Source organism: Lissotriton vulgaris, unplaced genomic scaffold (assembly GCF_964263255.1).
Source record: "Lissotriton vulgaris unplaced genomic scaffold, aLisVul1.2 SCAFFOLD_1932, whole genome shotgun sequence".
NCBI lineage: Eukaryota > Metazoa > Chordata > Amphibia > Caudata > Salamandridae > Lissotriton > Lissotriton vulgaris.
In genome coordinates, this window is record NW_028253559.1 from 116,406 (window position 1) to 138,377 (window position 21,972).

Sequence of the window (21,972 nt, forward strand, 5' to 3'; positions counted from 1 at the left end):
GCTGTGTTGATGACATCTACTGTTGTACAATACATAATGCCCTTTTTCAGATGATGTCTCAATTTATGTGAACATTTTTATTGATGATTCTCTTATTCATTTGCATTAGTGATACTTTCAGGCAGGAGAGTTCATAATTGCACATACAAGGTTTCATCCAATATGTGTACTCTGTGGCCAATGTTTACTTTTGTTATCTTTGTAAATTCCCCTGTGAAGCAAAGGCAGGCTGGCCAACAGCATATCGAAACTGAGTAAGCCTGACAAGTCAAAGAAGCATGTCAGCCAGACACAATCGAGAGACTCTGCTCCAGCCCGTCTAGCTTTTCAGAGATGAGCCTGGCATGCCATTCAATTTACTCCAACCCCCCCTCCCTAGGGTTTCTTAAAATATCGCTATGTGGAACTATGTTGTCTTATTATAAATTATACTCATTTATTCATAGTTTTATAATGTAGATGAGAGGTATTAAGCACCTGCCCCAAATTCTTTTAGCTATACTACGAGTAGAACAAAACACACAAAGTCGAAAATTAATATAGAAGCATAATTAATGAGGAAGGTATATAATCAAGGGCAAGACAGAGTGATGAAGGTGGTTTCTCCAGGAGACGAAGGTGTATAATCAGGCCTCTTGTTCACCACTCTCTGTACTTTCCTGCCCTCATTCAGTAGATATTTTGGTTAATAGATTTTGTAACCGTGAGTAAAAAAACCTTATGGGATTTAAAAATCTTGGTGGACCCACAAAACAAGGCTCTAAAATCAGTATACGTGCGAACCTTTATTCCTTCACTCACAAGCAAGCACGCAAGTCAAGAGCTAAAAATATATTTCTCCCCAGTCCAAGTGATTGGGCATCGTGGGAGGGTGTGTGTAGAGGAACAACTTCTACAAACAGTGACCGCAAAATACAATAAAGCCTTTCCTTAGTAGCACAACATTTGAGATTAATAGGAATGGCCCAATGGTTGGCACTGCCAGTACCAAGCCTTGATAATATCTAGTTATTGCTGCTTGAAAAAAAAGATTTTACAGTAGATTTTACTGTTTCTACTGCACTCTGTGCATAACTAACAAGCTTAGACTTGCTTTCCTCCATAGATTTGTACTTTTTACTTTCTTCAGGCAGCAGGTCCTGGTTATTAGCAATCTTTTGGATCAGGAGAGCTTGCTCCCGGACCACATTCAGAGATTTTATCCGTTCTTTGTACCCAGGTTTCAGCTCCTGCTCCTCTGCCTGGATCATCAGATCGACGTAATCTAGAGTTGCGAGAGGGTTGGGCTTTAATGCAATTTCTTGGAGGCGTCTCAGGCTTGACGATGATTTCTCAATGAGGTCTAACACAGCAATTTCCACCGCATCATATTCAAGAAGAAGCTGGTGAAAGACCTTCCCTGCTGTCATCACCTCACCAGATGCATTCTCATATTTGGCTTTGAGATCTGCATAGGTTTGTTTCACTGTTACTGTATAGAACTCAAATTTATACCCTTGATTGTAGTGATCGTTCCATAAGCACTTTCCTGGACAAACAGTACAATGTCCGTCACTCATTGCAGCACACTCATATTTGTCAAGATCATTAGCAATGCCACAGGGATAGTGACAAGTAAAAGAGCATATGCTACAATTTGTGATGAGGCCTGTAATCTCCTCTTTTCTCTGTTTGGTGATCTCCACCTCATACTCAAAGTCTTTATTGGCATTCATCTTATCCTTGTGCTGCTCCAGAGCCTCCTTTGTCTTCCTTATCTCTTCCAGCTTCATCAGCCCAGCTTTGATTTGAGGCTGCAGGCCCTGCACAGAAACTTCCAGTTGGCTGCGCTCCTTGAGGACCTCCTTGGTTAAACGTAGGCTCTTTGACTGAAGACTGCTCAGTGACGTAAAAAATGTCTGCATGCTCATGAGTCCCATTTTCCAGAACATTTCGTTGAAATTAAAAGCATTCGCCTCTGCCCTCCCCACATTACTGGCAAATACAGCTGAATTGTTGAACTTAAAGTGAACTGGGGTGCCCTGAGGATCTTTTGGACAGGGAACATCTGACGCCTTGATGGCATCGAGAACAGGAGGAGTTTGCCCATCAGCAAAAGTGACCAGAACCTGGATATTGTCTTCTATGTCCTTCCCAAAAATGGAGAGCACAGAATCAAACACATATTTTTGCGCAGGTGTCAAACGCGCTGCAGAGGCCTGCACCACGCAACACACAGCATCGATATGATCAAGACCTCCCGGTTTAGAGAAGAATTCTCGGATACTTTGTGTAATTTTTCTGTCTTGTTCTATGCCTAGAGTGTCTCCAAATCCGGGAGTGTCTATAATGGTCACTGAATATGGAATGCGGAATCCTTCCTGAAAATGGATTTCATAGGCAGTGACCTCAGAAGTCTGACTGTGGGCCTGACTTTCTTTCACAACTTCGTCTATCAGCTTGAATCGGAAGTTGTCTTTCCATTCTACTCCCAGAATGAAGTTGATCATGCTATTAATGAGTGTGGTTTTACCAGATCCAGTGGCTCCCAAGACCATAACAACTTTATGACTTTTCTGGATATTTAGCTTTCCCATTGTGTGCTTTTTGTAAGCTCTATCTGGGCTAAAGACAGTTGGCACCACATAGATGGAGGGCTCGTCCTTTTTCACTTGGGTGCTTTCTTTCAGTATAATTTGTGCGATTCGAGGCCCTTGTCCCTCGCCTGATGTAATGATAACATTTTCACTTGGGGCACTGACCCCCATGTCCTTGCAGATAGCACAGACTCGGAATAGGTATGATGTGTTTGGATCAAGACCTTTAATGGTAAAAGTCTCAAACCTCTGCCCCACCCTTTCTTTTATCCACCCCCCTGTCTTCTCTTGTGCCTTCTCACCTCTCTTTTCTTTGTATTCTATTTCATAGTCAGTGATAGTGACTCCATCTGCGATGACAGATGGGACCTTCCATCTGAGAGTTATGGCTTCGGGGTAGATGGCTACGCTTGCTGGTGTATCGGGTGGACTAGTTGGAAGAGTCTTTGCAGCTCTCTTGATATCACTAACAGCACTGAGCCCAGGTTTGCACTCTGCGTAGTAGCGGAATTCATATTCGGAATTAGGTTTGAGACTATTTATGGTGAATGCCTCCATTTTCTGCTCTGTTCTTATGTGAGTCCAGTGTTTCTCATTTGTAGATCGATACTCTATCTTATACATCTCTATCCCTTCCTGCCCAAACTCTGATGGCCTGAGTGTGAGTTCTACACTGTTGTGTGTTATTCTGTTTGTAAGAGGTGGGTTGGGTTTGGAGGGAGGCTCAAACTTTGTACTCAAAAGATCTCCTGCCTCATACAGGTAAAGGAAAGCCCCAGGATTACTTTGATCTGAAACTGATGACACAATGAACTGAGTGTCCTTCTTAGACTTATTAAGAATGAAAAATTCTTGGAAAGCCTTGACATATTTCCTTGTAGTTTTTGAAATATTTGACTGACTGACCCACTGTTTTGTTTTCTCTTTCTGGTAAACATTACTCTGTGCAATTGAACCATTCGTCTTCTTGAGGAAGTCTGCCTGGAGCCAGTCTTTCAAATCTGATAGGAATGGTTCTCCATCCTTCAATGAAGTGAATGTAAATGCCACCACATACTCTGTATTGGGATTAAGAATTATGAGGTTAAGTTCACTCTCAGTGGCTATAACTCTCACTTCCTTAAGGAGACTAAGGTAGGAATTCACAAAATCCATCTCTTGGAGTTTGTCATCTAGAAACTCTGACAGAGACTGAAAGTTGAATGGTGATTGCCTTTGGCTCGTTAGAATGTCCACCAAGGCACATTCCTCTTTCCCGCCCCCACGGATGGATGGCAAAGTCTCTGCCAGCTGCTTCTGGAAGGTCAGGGTATACTGCGTGCAGAGCTCCTGGAATTGCTGGACTTTACTTCTGATCTCTGGAAACGCTGATGCAGCAGGGTGCTTCATCAGGTCATTGCACTGCATGCTAATCTCAGACATTTTCTCCAAGACAGTCTGGACATCAAATACTAGTTGGATGCTGATATCACGTACAACCTGAGCAGCTTTGGAATCCATTTGTTTGAGTGGATATAACCAGACCTTCACTGGCACTGCCTTTTCTCCCTTATCGCCAAGCAATTTTGGAAGGATGGAGTAGATTTTTATGGCCTCTTGATAAGTAGTAGGATTGCTATCGAGAGAAAAGTCCCCATAGAATTTACAACAAAATTTTTCAGCATTCTCAATCTCTTTATCACTCATCGTGAGAGAGCCCTCTCCCTCTATAGCAATAAGTGGTATCTTTTTTATCATCATTTGAAGGTTACCCTGTATATCTTGGATGCTTTCAGATGATGAATATTCACAGTCAAAAACAAAGAAAGCCTGCGCCCCATACAGTACAGCAGTTACAACATGTGTTGCTGTGCCTTGGTCAAACACGTCAGGATAAGAGACATTTGCTCGTCCTAAATGCTTCATAGTCAGATGGTCAAATGTAGTAGTGGTTGAATACTGGAGCGACACCCGCGCCTGTTTCTTTGACGCTTTCTTGTCATTTAAATAGGAGGCAGATCCATTTACTTCAACCAGTCCACCTAGAAAGCTGGCCTTCAATGATGCTGAAACACCGAGAGAGGAGGCTTTTTTCTCAGTGCTGTCAGATGTGATTATCTGGAATTCAGTCTTGGGTTGAGGCGTGCTGTCCACGTCCATCTGAAGTGTTTCATTGTTCCATAAAGTAATACCTATAGAATAAAAACCAACAGATTACAGGTTAGAATCAATATCAGCATAGGATGTCTTTAAGCCTAGAGAGGTACAGCATATATAAACACATTAAAGCAAGCATGTGAGATCATATATTTAGTTTTATAAACCTACCTGCATATACATTCTAAAATGTTATGAAGGCAAGTACATGTGGAGTTAGAATAGTAAATCTATTCTTCCCTATGTATACTTACCACAACAGTATCGTGGTCTTGATATTTTGTAGTAGATCTGTGTGTAGGTATTTAGTTCGGTCCTCAATATTTTGAAATACAATCAAAGCTCCCACACCCACACAAGGATTTTTACATTAAAATAGTTTATCCTGAACCTGCCTTAAACCTCATGGTATCCTTACCTCTAATCATTCTGAAAGAGAAAAACAAATATTTTGTGGCTGGAAATGTATTCTCATTGTTATACTGCATTTATCAGCACACTTAACATATTCCATGAAACAGCCATTGTATGCAAGTGCTAAGGGGTAGACATCATCAGGTGATGCCTTATCAGTAAATTGCTACTCAATAGAACAACAATCAATGGAAATGTTCCTCAATTCTGGCTTTGGTGATCTGCCCACTGCTAGCATCATTCAAGGGCGAGCTGTCTGAGGAGTAATAGCTTATGGCCTGACTGCTGCTTTACAATTGTGTTGAAAGTTTGCTGAGGTACATCTGTTGTTGTGGGAACACACCACATACAGCAGTGTGTGTCTGTGGTTCATGGAAGACCACCCTGAATTTTCATTTCACGATCATAGGCGCTATTACCAATACATTCTTTCACATCTGCCTCATGCTTATGCCAGAATTACCCTTTATCTCTACTCTCAGGCGCCCAGGGTAGATCAACTCAGACTAAAGAAGAAACAATAAAAGCTGTAACTGTGCTCCATCATGTGCAGAAGACACTTTGATACTTCCATAATACTCTGTACTTTACCATAATATTAGTAGGGATCAGTAGGGACTTACCAGTACTAATAAGGCCACAATCACAATAAAAGTAGCAGTCAATAAATAATTTCCTTGCTCAACCCCTCGTAGCAGGCAAAAAGCCGACAGGCTTAATTTAGGAAAGAGGCATGTAAAAGTATATAAAAACACCAGTACATTAAATAAGTGTGATATAACACATCATAAAAATCCAAATCCAATTTATAAAAATAGGTTATTTGTTTTATGATACATAGACAACAAGTCAACAAAAACCCTATGTAGGCAACCAGAGGTATGACTATTCAAAGAACAAACACTTTCTAGTGCTTAATAAAAAAAAGTAGCAGCTTGGGACATCTGATTGTGCCTGACCAGGACAAAGTCAAAGTTTGAGATTGACTGCGATGGAACCCTGGTCAGAAACACTGAGGGGGCAGCCTTGGTCAAAATTTTGCCTTCGGACTTAGAAACGTTTCTGAAGCTTTTTCTCTCGACATTGAGCGAGGCTCCTATTCAGGCTGGATTCACGTAAACTTCATCCACTTTGTTCCATGTGAGCCCACGGTCAACTCCTGGATGTTTTGAGCTCTGGAACTTTAAGCAGGACAAACTTGATATCCAGGCAGGGTTAAGGTTCAATGTAGTCCGCTTGACACTCGACAGCGGGTCTGTAACTTTATGGAGCTTTTTCAAAAAGTTGCTCCAACTTTCTCCAAACTTCTGGAACTTCCTACTCGAATTTCTCTTGTAAGTTCAACGTGTACACAACAACAATTCAAGGGTCTAGAAGCTCTGAGATGGTCCTTCAGATGTAGAGACTACAATTTCCCACAATGCACTTGGCCAAATCCTTGCAAATCCACTGGAAGCACTCCAGGATGAAGACTTCTTGTTGCAGATGATGCAGGTGGGATCTGTTAACCTCTAGCTTTCAGGGAGTCCACTCCCCAATCCTTGTGAAGTCAGGTAGAGCCGTTAGGACTGTAGTACCAGATTGATTAAACCCAGATCTTTTGACTGGGTGTGAGTGTTTGATTGATTCAGATGCTCCGTCCATCACCACCCCCTTTTGTACCGAACCATATTGTACAGCAGGAGCAGTCCGTTGGGTCAGGGGCGGCTCTAGGCTCATGGCGGCCCTGGGCAGGGAGCGTAGATAGGGGGCCCCGAAGAGGGGGTCCGGGCGGGGTGGAGCGCAGAGGCCAGTGTAGAGGGGGGGGGGGGGTCAGGGTGTTTGGAAGTGAAACAGAGCCGGAGGCTGCCAAATCCCTGCCAGGGGCCGCCACGCAAATATGTATCCATCCTCAGAGGATTATAATATTAAGGATATATATTGGCGTGGTGGCCCCTGGGGTTTGGTGGCCCTGTGCAGGTGCACAGCTTGCACATGCCTAAGGCCGCCCCTGGTTGGATGCAGATAACGGTTCCAGCAGGGCAGTCATTTTTCTCATGTTGTTTCAGGCAGTAGATCTGAGTCACTTGGCTACTCCTGCATATATATTCAGTGTTCCTGGGCCTCAAGCATGGGGGCATCCGTGACCAATGAGATGCAGGGTGCCACCCTCAGGTATGACCACTTCCTCTGAAGTGTAGCCTGTTCTTGCCCCAGAAAGCACTATTCTACTTAAATCCACAATGGACAAACTTTCTCCTGGAGGGTTAGATCTGGCTAAGCCAACACGCTTAAGTGGCAATGATTCTCTAACACTCCTCTTCTAGCCCCATCACTAATCTAGTTACAAGGGCTCCTGTGTGGCTGGAGGTGCAGAATTTGCATGTGAGCCTATGAAGTCCTAAAGTGTAATTCTCCCTTTTAATGCCAGTCTGGTTATTCCCCACCCTTCATCCTGCCTTTTGCAGCTTCAGTTCTCCACCCAGAGGAAATCGTTTGTCTCTTTAGCAGGTCACTTCACACCTCATTAAGACAGTTTGGTTCAGCCTGGCAGAGGGTGGCTGTTAGAAATGGGGGTCTCTATTTATCAGGTTGTTACTCTGTCCAAGTAGGGACCCTTCTTCCTAGTCAGGATAAAGGGGATACACTACTGAACTAACACCTGCTCACCCCCCAGGTAGCATGGCACAAGCAGGCTGGCTTATCTCAGAGGCAGTGTGTAAAGCATTTGCACATAACATACAGTAATACAGTGAAAACACTACAAAAGGACACCACACGAGTTTAGGAAAATATCCAATCTTTATCTGTGTAAAACAAGACCAAAATGATAAAACCCCAACATAAAAATAATCAAAATTTGCACTTTGCAGGAATAACCTTAAAAATGCAGTTCCTTGAGATCGGTAGCTGCTGAAAATAACCAAATCCAACAGTTGCAGTCGAGAGCGTCGATGCGGACTGGCTTTGGTGTCAGAAGACTTGGAAACAGTACCTTTCATTCTGGCTGACTGCGGCTGTGTGGGCCAGCAGTGGCAGTTGTCGAGGCTGCGGTGTGAAACAGAGCGGTACGGTGTGCGGTGCCCTCAGGTCACAGTACAGGCAGAAGCTTGTTGGCAGTGGTCCAGCGGCATTGGTAAGACCAGGGTGGCTGTGCAAAGAGGGGCTGTGCTCATCGCGGTGCTGACGGTCATGGTGCAAGCTGCCGCAGCTGTCGAAGATTGGTGGTCGATCGGGCTGGTGTCGGAGGGCTGTGGCTGCAGTGTGGGATGGGGCGGTACTTCGTGTTGCTTACGAGCGGTGCTCTCAGACCATGTTGAAGACCACAGCAGCATTGTTAGCATTGTCAGCTGGCAACGGCATCATCAGTGAGACCATGGTGGCAGAGTGAAGAGAAGCAGTGCAGAGTGTGGTGCCCACAGGTTTCGGTGCAAGCAGCAGCTTTGTGGCAGCTGCGAGTGTCGTCTAGACCAGGGTTGCAGCACAAAGTGTGGCGGTGCCCTGTGCAGTGTCTTCAGGTCACGGAACCACCATCAGTCTTGGTGACGGCGTCGGGTTTTGGTTTCCCTCTGTGTCAACTGAGACATGCGTCCCTGAAGGAGTACCCAGAGTAGAGTGGTCTTTGCTAATTCCTGAGACTTCTTGAATAGGAGGGCAAGCTCTACCTCAAGCCCCTGGAGAAACGCAAACAAAGAAGTTGCAGAAAGTTCAGTACACACCTTTCTATACCTAAGACAGACACAGTCACTGCAGGCCAACACAGCAAAGTGGTTGTTCCTCCTCAAAGCTTCTCCAGCTCTTCTTCTTTGCAAGTTTTTCGACTCCAAAGGAGATGTAATTATTTAAGTTCTGGGCCCACAATTTATACAGCCTTTTCCATTGTTCTTTTGTGGCAGAGAGTCTCTGTGCTTAGTCCAAACCAGTTCTGTCCTCTCTGGTCCAGCTTCCTGGCAGGAGGTGGAGGCAGCATTGCGTAAGGTAGACCAGGCCTATTCAGGCGCAAGGAAATCTCCTCCCACTACTCTAAATGCAGCCCAGCCCTGACTCATCCAGGAAAGGCAGGACACACCTCAACCACCCCAGTGACTGGCTACAGTGAATGCGCATGCCCAGCCCATGTCTCTCCACACCTAGACAGTCAATCCACAACCCAGCAGAGGCACACCAGATGGTTTAAGTAAGAAAATGCCTCCTTTCTAAAGATGGCATTTTCAACCACACACTATAAAAATCATCTTTACTAAAAGATGCATCTTTAAATCCTGAGTTCAGGCTTACTAAACTCCACTTCTCTATCTTGTCCCAATGGAAAGTTATACTTGCAAGATGTACCTCATATTCTATCCTATGGGACCAATAGCTTTTCAATAGTGGAAAATGAAATACAGTGCATTTCACTATCTAGACATGCCACACACACCAGTACATGTCCTACCTTTCACCTACACTGCACCCTGCCCACAGGGGTATGTTGGGCCTACCTTAGGGGTGCCTTACTTGTAAAAAATGTGAAGGTTAGGGCTTAGCAAGTGGGTGCACTTTCCAAGTCGACATGGCAGTAAAAACTGAGCACAGACACTGCAGTGGCAGGTTCGAGATACCTTTACAGGGCTTCTTCTGTGGGTGGCACAATCAGTGCTCCAGGCCACTAGTAGCATTTGATTTACAGACCCTATCACTCTCACCGCGCCTTACTAGGGACTTAGCAGTAAATCAAACATGCTGATCATGTAAACACTTATCCATAACATAATTTACAGTAGGTTCACTTGCACTTTAACACTGAACAGCAGTGAGAAAGTGTGCAGAGATACTATACTAGCAAAAGCAGAATAAAAACCAGAAGGTCAAAAAGCAAAAAGACAGGGGAAACATGCCACAAGATACCAGGTCTAACAGAGGCCAATCAGGACAGGGCTGATGAAAGACTGGATGTTGGCTTTGCAGAAAAGTAAATTCTAAAACTTATTTTTTCTAATAGTTATAACAAATCTAACCATGGCAAGTTGTTGGATTTAATGTAACTATGAATTTAAGTCTTTGAAAGATGTTTCTAGCATGCTCCTGTCAATATTAATAATTACATAAAATATCCCCATGTAAACTTATGGAGCTAATTTTCTACAAAGAGGGGAACAAAATTGGCAGTTTTCCCTCATCAGGGCTTATAAAACATATTTTATATTGTCCCTGCTTATATTTAGAAGGCGCCCTACCCCTGGGACTTTGGGAGTACTTTTAAATGCAATGTCTAATTTGCATATACATTTGTGTAATGGAAACCTGAAAAGCAGTGCAGTATTTAAAATGACAGCAGGAAACACAGTAGTGCATGTGCAAGTTCCTTAAGTCTACTGGTCCTCTGAGCCTACATGCCCTCTTATATACTAAGGACTTACAGCTGGGCTGTCAGTACCAACTGAAATTAAATCTAATTATCATATACCTTATATTCACAGCACTGGCCCTGGGCCTGGTAGGTAGAGAGTGAGACCAGGGCACAATCAGAGTTAGTTACCACCAGTATCAAGCAAAAAATGGAGGTGATCAGGGCAAAAAGGATGACTTTCTCACAGAGCCCCACCAAACAAAAGGTAATGGATAACTAACCTACAACCTGGTAGTCTCCATCAGCTATGTGGAAAGACCTTGAAAGTCAAGTCAAGTCAAGTCACGTCAAAGATGCTTTATTCGATATGTAGAAATACAACCATATAGCAACAGACATAATAAACAAAAATTAAATAAGTACAACATACATATGTATCAATTTGTTTTGCAAAATACCTTGGTAGCTTAAATACATTATACATTTGACAACACATATCCGATAATCTTTAAAATGCTTTTTGGTGTATTTGTCTACTTATGTATGTCCAAAATTTAGCAATGTTAAGGTACAGATCAATTATATCATCCTCAAAGATGTATAAATTGAAATGGAGCAAATTTCTACCAATGCACGTACACTTATCTTCTAATGTCTATGCATATTTAGCAGTATTAAATTGAAAGTCCTTCTGCATTGTGAATTGGCATGAGCAGTCCCAGGTCTGTGTTCCACTGTGAAGTCTATCCCTGTAGGGAAGTGGACCACCTCAAGAGTTTATGATTTTCTCCCCTCATCTGCATGAGCCATCCGAGAGAACTGTGGTCAGTTTGAACACAGAAGTGAGTGCCAAACAATTATGTCCTCTACTTCTTCAAGGGCCAAACCACAACAAAGGCTTCCCTCTTAATGGTACTCCATCTCTGTTCTCTGGGGAGAAGTTACCTACTAATGAAGGCAACTGGCTGATCAAGGCCCTCTTCATTTACTTGTGCCAACAATGCTCCGATCCCTTGTTCTGAAATATCTACCTAAACCCCAAATTCCTTTGTGTAATCAGGAGCCAGTAACACTGGTGCTAACACATAGCATATTTCAGAGTGTCAAAGGCCTTCTAACACTCTGGAGTCCAATTGACTTTCTTGGGTTCTTTTTTAGAAGTAAGTTCTGTTAGGGGAGCCACAATGGTCCCATAATTCTGAATAAATCTTCTATAATACCCAGTTCGACCAAGGACTCTTTGTCAAAAGGGCGTGTCATGGGTGTTGCTGCTGGTGTTTCCACACAACACCTGTGGCTTTTTGACTTCTTAATAATTTGTAACTCTGTGGTAGCACCAAATACTAATGCCTTTCCAGCGAAGTGGCTCAACGAGGAGAAATACTTTTGTTCCTCCTAATTTTTTATTCTTTCTGTGTGCTGCACATCCTGCAGCACACATAGTAGGAGCAAAACACTATTAATGGGTGTTTTTGTGCCGGAAGGTGCCCCTTCCTGCACAAACACAATCATCCCTGGAATGCAGGCATCATTGTCACATGGCTACTGTTTGTGAGCTGGCACAGGGGAGAGCACAGGGGTGCACAGTATTCTTGAAAATACGGTGCATCCCTACTTTTTTTAAATAGCGCAGCTTGGTGCAGCAAAATTGCTTGTAGTGCTGCGATGCGCCATTTCATTCTAAATATGCCCCCATGGTTGCAGATGGCTTTAATATGATCAGCAACAACTACACATCATCAGAGGAGGGGGACTGGCTTGATTTTTCTCCCCTAAAATCAATTACAAGAAGTTGTTTTGTTATCCTCCGTCATCTTTCACAATTCTGGCATAAGTCCATCACTGCTTCATTACCTATCCTTCATCTGAAGATTTCCTACATTTTGTATCTAGCAAACTGCTTGATCTTGGATATGTCAGCATATGACTTCAAATTCTCAAACTGGCACACCACTGAACAAGTTAGACTTTTGGTTTTCCCCCAAATTTAGCCAACAAAACCAATTAATTAGGGCGCTCTAATGCCTGTGCCTGCTGATGCTAAAAGACCATTCTAAACTAAAACAGATTCTACTGCACTTAAAAGTTACTGGACTGAAAACTAATATGAAAATATTCATACTTATGACGTTAAATAAAGTACCCAATTTGTCAGAAACGACTCAATCTCTTTTCAATAATCTCTTAACAACTTAAAACCAGAAATGAAAGCAAGCGTTTAATCAGTCTGCCGTTCTCTGCTCATTTGAACACAAAGAGGGTCCACATTGCCCATTCCTCTCATGCGCTGATGCCTACTTGATGATGAGAAAGTACATTTTTGTTTGGAGCCCAAGATAATGGTGAAGGCAGATTACCTCCCAGGGGATATAAATCAGACCACAGTTTGGAATTTGAGGCAGTTGAGAGATTACAGCGAATGTAAATTGGATATGAATTGTTTTTGCAGACTAGAAGGGTTTTCAACATGCATAATGCTAGCCTCCAGTCTTGAAATGAAATGGCGATTCTCCAAGTGATGTGAAATGAGATGAAGATTTTATTAAAGACACAGAGGCTATCATCATCCCATCGTTCAACACCATTGAAGTTAAAATGAATAATTGATGTATAAATGTATTTCAAAAGGGTGCAGGCGTAGCATTAAATGTACAGTAATTATTTGTGTTCTTGAAACTTACATCTCTAGTACCTATAACTCCAGAAGGGAAACTTGAACTGCTATGGGCTGTGATATACATCGTATTTCATGTTTTCAGCATAAACATGGATTACCCCCTTACTCAGACCCATTCATGAACTTGTTGATCCCTGCAAATTTCAATATCGTACACAAGGACAGCCCCAAACAGTAATCATGTAATTGTGCTCGATGATTTAAATTTGTAGTTAGAAGATCTGATGGGTTGTGAATTACAATGTAAACCATTTCATCTTAAAACTCCTTTCCAAGCATAATATTAAAGGGCATCTGCTAGATGGGGTAGTTTCTGTCCTGTAACTCCACTTCTGTAGTAGGGGTATCTCTGTTATAGTCATAATCTAGTGAATAGTCCCGCCCATGTGCGTGGACCCCGGAGCAATCAAAAATAATCTCTTAAAGTGTCGAAAAATGCAGAACTGCACAGACACTTAAGAGAGAATTTAAAGACAGATAATGCAGCCTATATCCACATGCTACACTGTCCAGTACTTCAACTAGAAATTCCACCAAAAATCCACAAACAGCAAAGCCTGTCCTGATTTCCCTTGCTTCAACAGTAAAACCCCTCTGGAATGATAGAGAGGAAGACCTGGACAGACAAGCCCCATAGGCTGACATTATGTGGCTCAAAACAGGATACTGTGCCTTTAAGAGAACCTTCCAGAACTTCACAGTATCCCAGAATGCACTGTAGGTCCCTTTTACTTTCAGTTCTTTTTGAAGGCGTAACACGCCAGACTTGTAGCATTCCTTACATGAATATCTCTCTCCACCGGGGAGGAGGGCGGGCGCTTATGACTATAATAGAGATACCCCTACTACAGAACTAGAGTTACAGGACAGAAACTACTCTTCCTGTAGTAGGGGATCTCTGTGTATAGTCATAATCTAGTGAATAGAATGGCAAGCCCATCCCCACACCAAAGCGGCGGTGGGGAAAAGAGAAATAGCACCACTATTGTGCGAACAGATTTCGCAGCGAAGCCTGCCCAACCTGAGCGTCTGCCCTGGCATCAGTGTCCAGGCAGTAATGCTTAGCAAAGGTATGGACCGACTTCCAAGTGGCCGCCTTGCAGATTTCTGCAATTGGAACATTACGGAGCAAAGCAGTCGTGGCAGCTTTGCCCCTGGTGGAATGAGCCGTAGGTTTACCCCCTAAGGTTTTACCAGCTTTTTGGTAACACAATTGTATACAGGACACAATCCACCTAGAGATGGACTGTTTAGAGGTAGCAAGACCCGTACTGACAGATCCATAATTGATGAACAATTGGTCTGACCTACGAATATCCTTGGTTTTATCCAGATAAAATTTCAACATTCCCTGACATCCAGGGAATGCAGAGACCTTTACGCTGGAGAGGAAGGATTCTGAAAAAACATAGGTAAAGTTATGGTCTGGTTAACATGAAAGTCAGAAATAACTTTAGGAAGAAATTTAAGGTGAGTAACAACCTTAGCAGCATGAAATACAGTATAAGGTTCTTGGCAACACAACGCCTGAATTTCACTCACCCTGCGGGCCGATGTAATGGCCACGAGGAACACCGCCTTCCAGGACAGGTGCTGCAACGAAGCCTTATGAATAGGTTCAAAAGGCTCCTTCATCATTCTGGACAGCACCACATTCAATTCCCATGAAGGCGAAGGAAGCCGGACAGGAGGGAACACTTTCTTCAAGCCTTCCAAAAAATCTTTGATCACAGGGATCTGAAAGAAGGAAGTCTGTGAAGGGCATTTCCTGTAGGCACGCAATGCAGCCAGATGAACCTTAATGGCATGGACATTAAGGGCAGACTGCGCCAGATGTAGAAGATATGGAAGGATGACATCTTCCTTACATGTCGTCGGGTCATAGTTCTTGGACTTGCACCAGATGCAAAACCTCTTCCACTTGTAAGCATAAGAAGTCCTAGTGGAAGGACTCTTAGCCTCCTTCAGTATGTCCATGCAATCTTCTGGTAGATTCAGATGGCCATATTGCACTATCTCAGGAGCCATGCCGCCAAACTCAAAGACGAGAGGTTGGGGTGCAACATCTGCCCCCCGAACTTCGTGAGAAGGTCCGGCCTGCACGGCAGCCGTATGTGAGGAAGGAGAGACCGGTGAAGCAGGTCCGTGAACCACCACTGTCTGGGCCATTCCGGGGCAATCAGGATCATCCGCGCCCTGGACCGGGACAGCTTGATGAGCAACGCCGGAATCAGGGGAATGGGTGGAAAAGCGTACAGAAAGCTGTTCGACCAGTTGATCCATAACGCATTCCCCAGCGTCCCCTTCTGGTAGTACCTGGAGGCGAAGTCTCTGCATTTGCTGTTTTCGGCCGTGGCGATCAGATCTACGTCTGGAGTCCCCCACCTTGCGAAGACTTCTCCTAGTACTTCGTCTTTTATGACCCATTCGTAGTTTTCCTGAATCAGTCTGCTCAGTGCGTCTGCCTGAACATTCTGCACACCTGGTAGATGGGTAGCCGTTATCGTCAGTCCTCTGGCTAGAAGCCAATGCCAGATCGCCTGCGCCTCCTGCGACAGAGTGCGCTTACTCGACACCCCCTGCTTGTTGAGGTAATACATTGTGGTCATATTGTCCGTCTGAACAAGCTAAGAGTTGGTCCGGAAGGACGTATGAAAGGCCTTCAGTGCCAAGTGAACAGTACTGAGTTCCAGGAAATTGATGTGGTACGTGGACTCCGTCGGGGACCACGTCCCTTGAATCTCTAGTGCGCCCCCCAGCCGTGGAGAGACGCATCCGTCACTATAGTCTGCGTGGGAATGTCCTTGTGGAAGGGGACCCCTCTGAGGAGGTTCTCCGCTGAACACCACCACTTCAGAGACTGAAGAGCATGCAGAGACAGTCGTATCTTGTCGTCCCAAGATCCTTTCCTCTGATCCCACTGATCCTCCAAGCACTCCTGCAATGGTCTCATGTGCAGCCGTGCATGTGGAAGATACAAGAGGCCATCGATCCCAGTAGAGAAGACACCGTCCTCACTGTTGTAGATGGAGTGGTCATAAGAGCCTGAGCCTTCCGAAGGAGTGATAATCGTCGCTCCTCCGAAGGAGACACGCTTGTCGACAGCTTATTGATGGAGGCTCCCAAGTACTGGATGCACTGGACCGGAGTTGGGACAGACTTGGACATATTGATGTGCAACCCCAGCTTGTTCAAGAGAACGCACGTCTTCTGGAAGTGCGCTTGAGCTTCCGAGAAGGAGGAGGCCTTGATCAACCAATCGTCCAGGTACGGGTAGACAAACACCTTGTTCTTCCTTAGGTGTGCGGCTACCACTGCCATGCACTTTGAGAATGTTCAGGGCGCAGACTTCAGTCCGAATGGCAGTACTGTGTACTGATGATTGGAGCAGACTTGGAATCGCAGGAACTTCCTGTGCTTGTGTGCAATGAGCACATGGAAGTATGCATCCTGTAGGTCTATGGCACACAGCCAGTCTCACCATTGCAGCTGAGGATAAATCTGATGCAACAACAGCATGCAAAACTTCTCTCTGCGAATCCACTTGTTCGCCTATCGCAAATCCAGAATGGGCCTGAACTCGTTCTTGTCCTTTTTGCGAACCAGGAAGAACCGGGAGTACAGACCTCTTCCCCTTTGAGACAGAGGTACGTCTTCTATCGCCCTTTTCCTTAACAGGATATCTGCCTCCGCCTGGAGCTCGCGCAGCTGAAACTGCGAGCTGACCGGAGGAATTGATGGAGGCGGGCTGGTGAACCGAAGACTGTATCCATTGCAAACAATATTCAGCACCCACTTGTCCTGAGTAATTTTTCTCCACTCTGCCAGAAAAAATCGAACGCTTCCCCCCACCGGAGTGGGTAACGGATGTAGGGGAAGTAACAACTCAGGGTCGAGACCCGGCCGCGCCCTTGTTCGCTGTAGAGGACTGCTGACCCCCCTCTACCCTTCTGGCACTTCTGGAAGAACTGCTGCTGTTGTTGCTGCTGCTGTCCCGAAGCCTGTCCTCGCCCTCTACTCTGCGCCCCAAACCGTCTCTGGAACCGGCGGTAGGCTTTCTTTTCTTTGGGCTTCTCCAAGCCCACAGCCGTCAGAGTCTCGGCCTCCACCTTCATGCGGGCCATCTCATCATCTGCATGTTTTCCGAACAGGGTCTCCCCCGAGAAGGGCAGATTAGCCACTCGATGCTGGGCCTCCGGCTTGAGTGATGTGAGCCTGAGCTAGGCATGGCGTCGCTGGTTGATCCCATGAAATATCCATGGGCCGCCAAAAGAGAACCATCCGTGGCTGCGCTGATGACCTGGTTCGAGACCAGCATCCCTTCCTTCTGGATCTCCAGGAAATCCTCCCTCCTATCATGAGGCAGGAGGTCCGCGAACTGCTGGAGAGATTCCCACAGGGCACGATCATACCGCCCTAGCAGAGCCGTATCGCTAGCGGCCTTCATGGACGTAGAGGCCGTCCCACAGGCCTTCCTGCCATTTGAGTCAATCCATCGGCTCTCCTTATCCGGAGGCACGGTAGAAGACAGGGAGGTAGAGTGTTGTTTTCTGGCCGCCGTCACTGTAACGGAGTCCGGACGGGGTCAATCCTCAGAAAAGCCGGGTCGGAATCCATAGCACTATACTTCTTCAAAAGACGGGACGGAGCGGCTTTAGTCGTTGCAGACGTAAGGAACAGCTCCTCCGCTGGCTCTACCAATCCTGGCAGTAGAGGGCGAGACAAATGCTTCTTGTGAAGTGTCTCAAAAATCACGGACGTCGTAGGTGTAGGAGCCGTCACCGTGATTCCCAATTTTGCAGCACCTCTCAAGAGAACATCCTGGAACGTGCTGATGTCATCCACAGGAGATACCCTTGTCCCCAGGGAGTCCGATAAGGTCGGGGAGTAGGACCTGGTTCTGGAAGAGTCCGTGCGGGACCGTGATCCGCGCCTCCTGTGGCACCGTCTTGACCTCGTAGAGGACCTGCGACAACTGCGCGACCTCCCTCTCCATCCGGAGCGGGATCGCGACTTCCTTGGCTTCGGTCGCCCCGCCGGTACCACCGGGACGGGAGACTTTGGCTTGGATGGAGCCCTCGGAGGAGTAGTAGGAAATCGTGGCAATGAACCGTCTCTCGGAGGAACCAGAGGAGGCTTGTCAGCCGGCAACTGGGGTTGCGGTTGAGGCTGCGGAGGAGGCGGAAGTGGAGGTGGAGTGGGAGTCCGCGTAGGACGTCCTCTCGGAGGAGGAGGAGGAGGAGGAGTAACTGTCTTCGGCCTAGCAGGGATATACACCACAGAGTACACCCAGCCCGGTGAACTGCCCTCCCTACTAGGCTGGGACTTCAGAGAGAGTCTTCCATAGGCACTCGACGCCTGCCAGACTGACTCCTGGTGCCAGAACTCCTTCCGCGCCTTTTCGGCGTCGAAGAACGGCGACCAGACGGCGAGCGTCGGCCCCTCGACGGCGAGCTTTGCCTCCTAGACGGCGAGCGCAGATCCCTCGACGTCGACCTTCTTCGTCTATGCCTCGATGTCGACCTTTTATGCCTCGACGGCGACCTTCTACGCCTCGACGGCGACAAAACCGTCACTGGAGACTTCGACGGCGGCCTGTTCAGGTCCCTCGACGCCGAACGTCGACGTCGCCTCGACCCAGAGCCCTGGGGAGACGGGGAACTGACTGCAGTCATCCCTCTCGACGTCGTGGTGGGTGCTATCGACGCAGACGGAGAATGGGGACGTTTGCTGGTCTTCCTGCCCCTGGGGACCCCCCAGCGGCCTCAGCATGGGCAGATGAAGCCCCTCCAGACCCACCTTGAGCCTTCCGTCTTCTGTCTTCAAGGCCTTGAAGCCTGATCTTCATCCTATCCCTCAGGGTCCTGCTAGAGAAACCCTGGCAGATGTCACACTCCTCTGGGACATGGGATGCAAGAAGGCAGATGATACACACCACGTGTGGGTCAGACTTGGCCTTCTTCCTGGAACACTCAGGGCATTTGTCGAATAATGCAGGCATATTCGACAATCAAGAGTACACCCCAAGACAAACAGGAAGAAACAGCAAAGTACTACAAGAAAAGTACTCAAATAACTTTAAAAAAGTGAAAAATATCACCAATAAACCCTTGAAAAGGGAGAGCTCAATGCTCCAGGGTCCTGCTTGCAGGAGCCGGAAAAAAGAACTGAAAGTAAAAGGGACCTGCAGTGCTTTCTGGGATACTGTGATGGTCTGAAAGGTTCTCTTAAAGGCACAATATCCTGTTTTGAGCCACATAATGGCAGCCTATGGGGCTTGTCTGTCCAGGTCTTCCTCTCTATCATTCCAGAGGGGTTTTGCTGTTGAAGCAAGGGAAATCAGGACAGGCTTTGCTGTTTGTGGATTTTTGGTGGAATTTCTAGTTGAAGTACTGGACAGTGTAGTCTGTGGATATAGGCTGCATTATCGGTCTTTAAATTCTCTCTTAAGAGTCTGTGCCGTTCTGCATTTTTCGACACTTTAAGAGATTATTTTTGATTGCTCCGGGGTCCACGCACATGGGCGGGACTATTCACTAGATTATGACTATAACAGAGATACCCCTACTACAGAACTGGAGTTACAGGACAGAAACTACTCCATCTAGCAGATGCCCTTTAGTATGATGCTTGGAAAGGAGTTTTAAGATGAAATGGTTTACATTGTAATTCACAACCCATCAGATCTTCTAACTACAAATTTAAATCATCGAGCACAATTACATGATTACTGTTTGGGGCTGTCCTTGTGTACGATATTGAAATTTGCAGGGATCAACAAGTTCATGAATGGGTCTGAGTAAGGGCGTAATCCATGTTTATGTTGAAAACATGAAATAAGATGTATATCACAGCCCATAGCAGTTCAAGTTTCCCTTCTGGAGTCATAGGTACTAGAGATGTAAGTTTCAAGAACACAAATAATTACTGTACATTTAATGCTACGCCTGCACCCTTTTGAAATACATTTATACATCAATTATTCATTTTAACTTCAATGGTGTTGAACGATGGGATGATGATAGCCTCTGTGTCTTTAATAAAATCTTGATTCTGATTTCACATCACTTGGAGAATCGCCATTTCATTTCAAGACTGGAGGCTAGCATTATGCATGTTGAAAACCCTTCTAGTCTGCAAAAACAATTCATATCCAATTTACATTCACTGTAATCTCTCAACTGCCTCAAATTCCAAACTGTGGTCTGATTCAAATCCCCTGGGAGGTAATCTGCCTTCACCATTATCTTGGGCTCCAAACAAAAATTTACTTTCTCATCATCAAGTAGGCATCAGCGCATGAGAGGGATGGGCAATGGAACTAGATTATGACTATACACAGAGATCCCCTACTACAGAACCTATGTCCCCTTCCTATAGTGACCTCTTGATTGGCAATGCGCTTCCCCTCGTATGGTCGGACCACGTTGTGATCCCTCTTGTTCTAACTTTTCCTTTGCTAGGTTGAAGTTAGATACTCGCTAAGCTGAAAGGCAGTGGAAGAAATCGTACTGCCTAACATTAGGTTTCACTACTTACTCAAGGCAAACATATAACAAGAGTATATTAAGGATGAGAAAACAACTAGTACATTAACAAGATTAATAGGATTTCTCAAGCCCATAATTTACCTAAAGAATTGTTTCCTATAATCAACCAAATTCAATTACCTTCTTCTAAGGAAATTCTCCTCCCATCGGGACCCTGTATAATGAAGTGGCCTATTTTTTTCAAAACCATTATGGACTGAATTGTGACTAAATCAATTCCTAAACCAGCCATTTGTCACATGTTGATTTTTCCAGACCTTTATCCATCTAGTCTAAAAGGTGCTGAAATTGTTTTGAAATAAAATCTCTTGGACTTTATTACATGCAGCTGCCCTTCGGGCTGCTGGCTCGATCTAGGTCCTGCTTTATGGCTTCATAATAACAATATGTTAATAGCTAATTCAAATATGTTAATGAAATACTGACTATTTTTACTAGATCTGTTTCATCATGTCTACTTTGTGACATGTGGAAAACAGCAATAGTGAAACATTTGTTAAAAAAATCTGTTCTGGGCCTATCTTATCTGAAAATTTTCAGACAAACTTTGCTACTTCCTTACTGGTACAAATTTCTTGAAAAAGTATTCTTCGCCAATCTTCAAAACTACATCGAGGGATGCATTTTCTGTCATGGACAATCTTCATAAATTGATAGACAATATGGGTGTCAGAGTCTTGGTTGTATTGGACCTCTTGGTTTCAAGTGATACCACTATGCACACCAAGGTATGTTATGTTATTTGTATATGTAGCACACACATCTCACTCATAAGGTTATCCGGGTGCAGAAAGGAATATGCTACTTACCAGTATGCATCTGTTCTTGGCATGTAGGGCTGCTGACATTCATATCTGTGCATAGATCGCCGCCTAGTGTTGGGTCCGGATGATTGCATATTGTTGTCCTGGAAGAGTCTTCGAAGTATCACGAGATAGGTGGCTCCTCCCCTGGACTACAGTGCGCATGGGCGCCCTCTCCACCCTCAGATTGTTTTTCCCTATTGTGGCAGAGATGGAGTGTGATACAGTAAGTGATGTCCATGCTAGAGATTAATTCTGAGTGCTACAGCTGCGACAGGCACCGGGGAGGAGGGCGGGCGATATGAATGTCAGCAGCCCTACATGCCAAGAACAGATGCATACTGTAAGTAGCATATTCCGTTCGAGGCATGTGGGCTGCTGAATTCATATCTGTGCATAAAATGGATAGCAGTCTCCCCCTTAGCGGTGGTTGCCCGTGCCAGCTGCAGCAGTCTGAAAAAGGAGTCTTGAGAACAGCTTGTCCTACAGCTGCTTGCTGTTTGGAGTG

The 21,972-nt window shown here is 45.2% G+C and overlaps 1 protein-coding gene across 1 annotated transcript in view; it reads right to left on the reverse strand.

The window, feature by feature from the left end:
* Positions 1-775: 775 nt before the first annotated feature.
* Positions 776-21,972, reverse strand: part of LOC147660927 (uncharacterized) — a 221,563-nt gene continuing 200,366 nt past the window's right edge. The window contains exon 2 of the mRNA XM_086951419.1: positions 776-4,747. Within this exon, the coding sequence (XP_086807545.1) occupies positions 1,005-4,747 (3,743 nt within the window). The 3' untranslated portion in view covers positions 776-1,004. The remainder of the gene's footprint in view (positions 4,748-21,972) is intronic.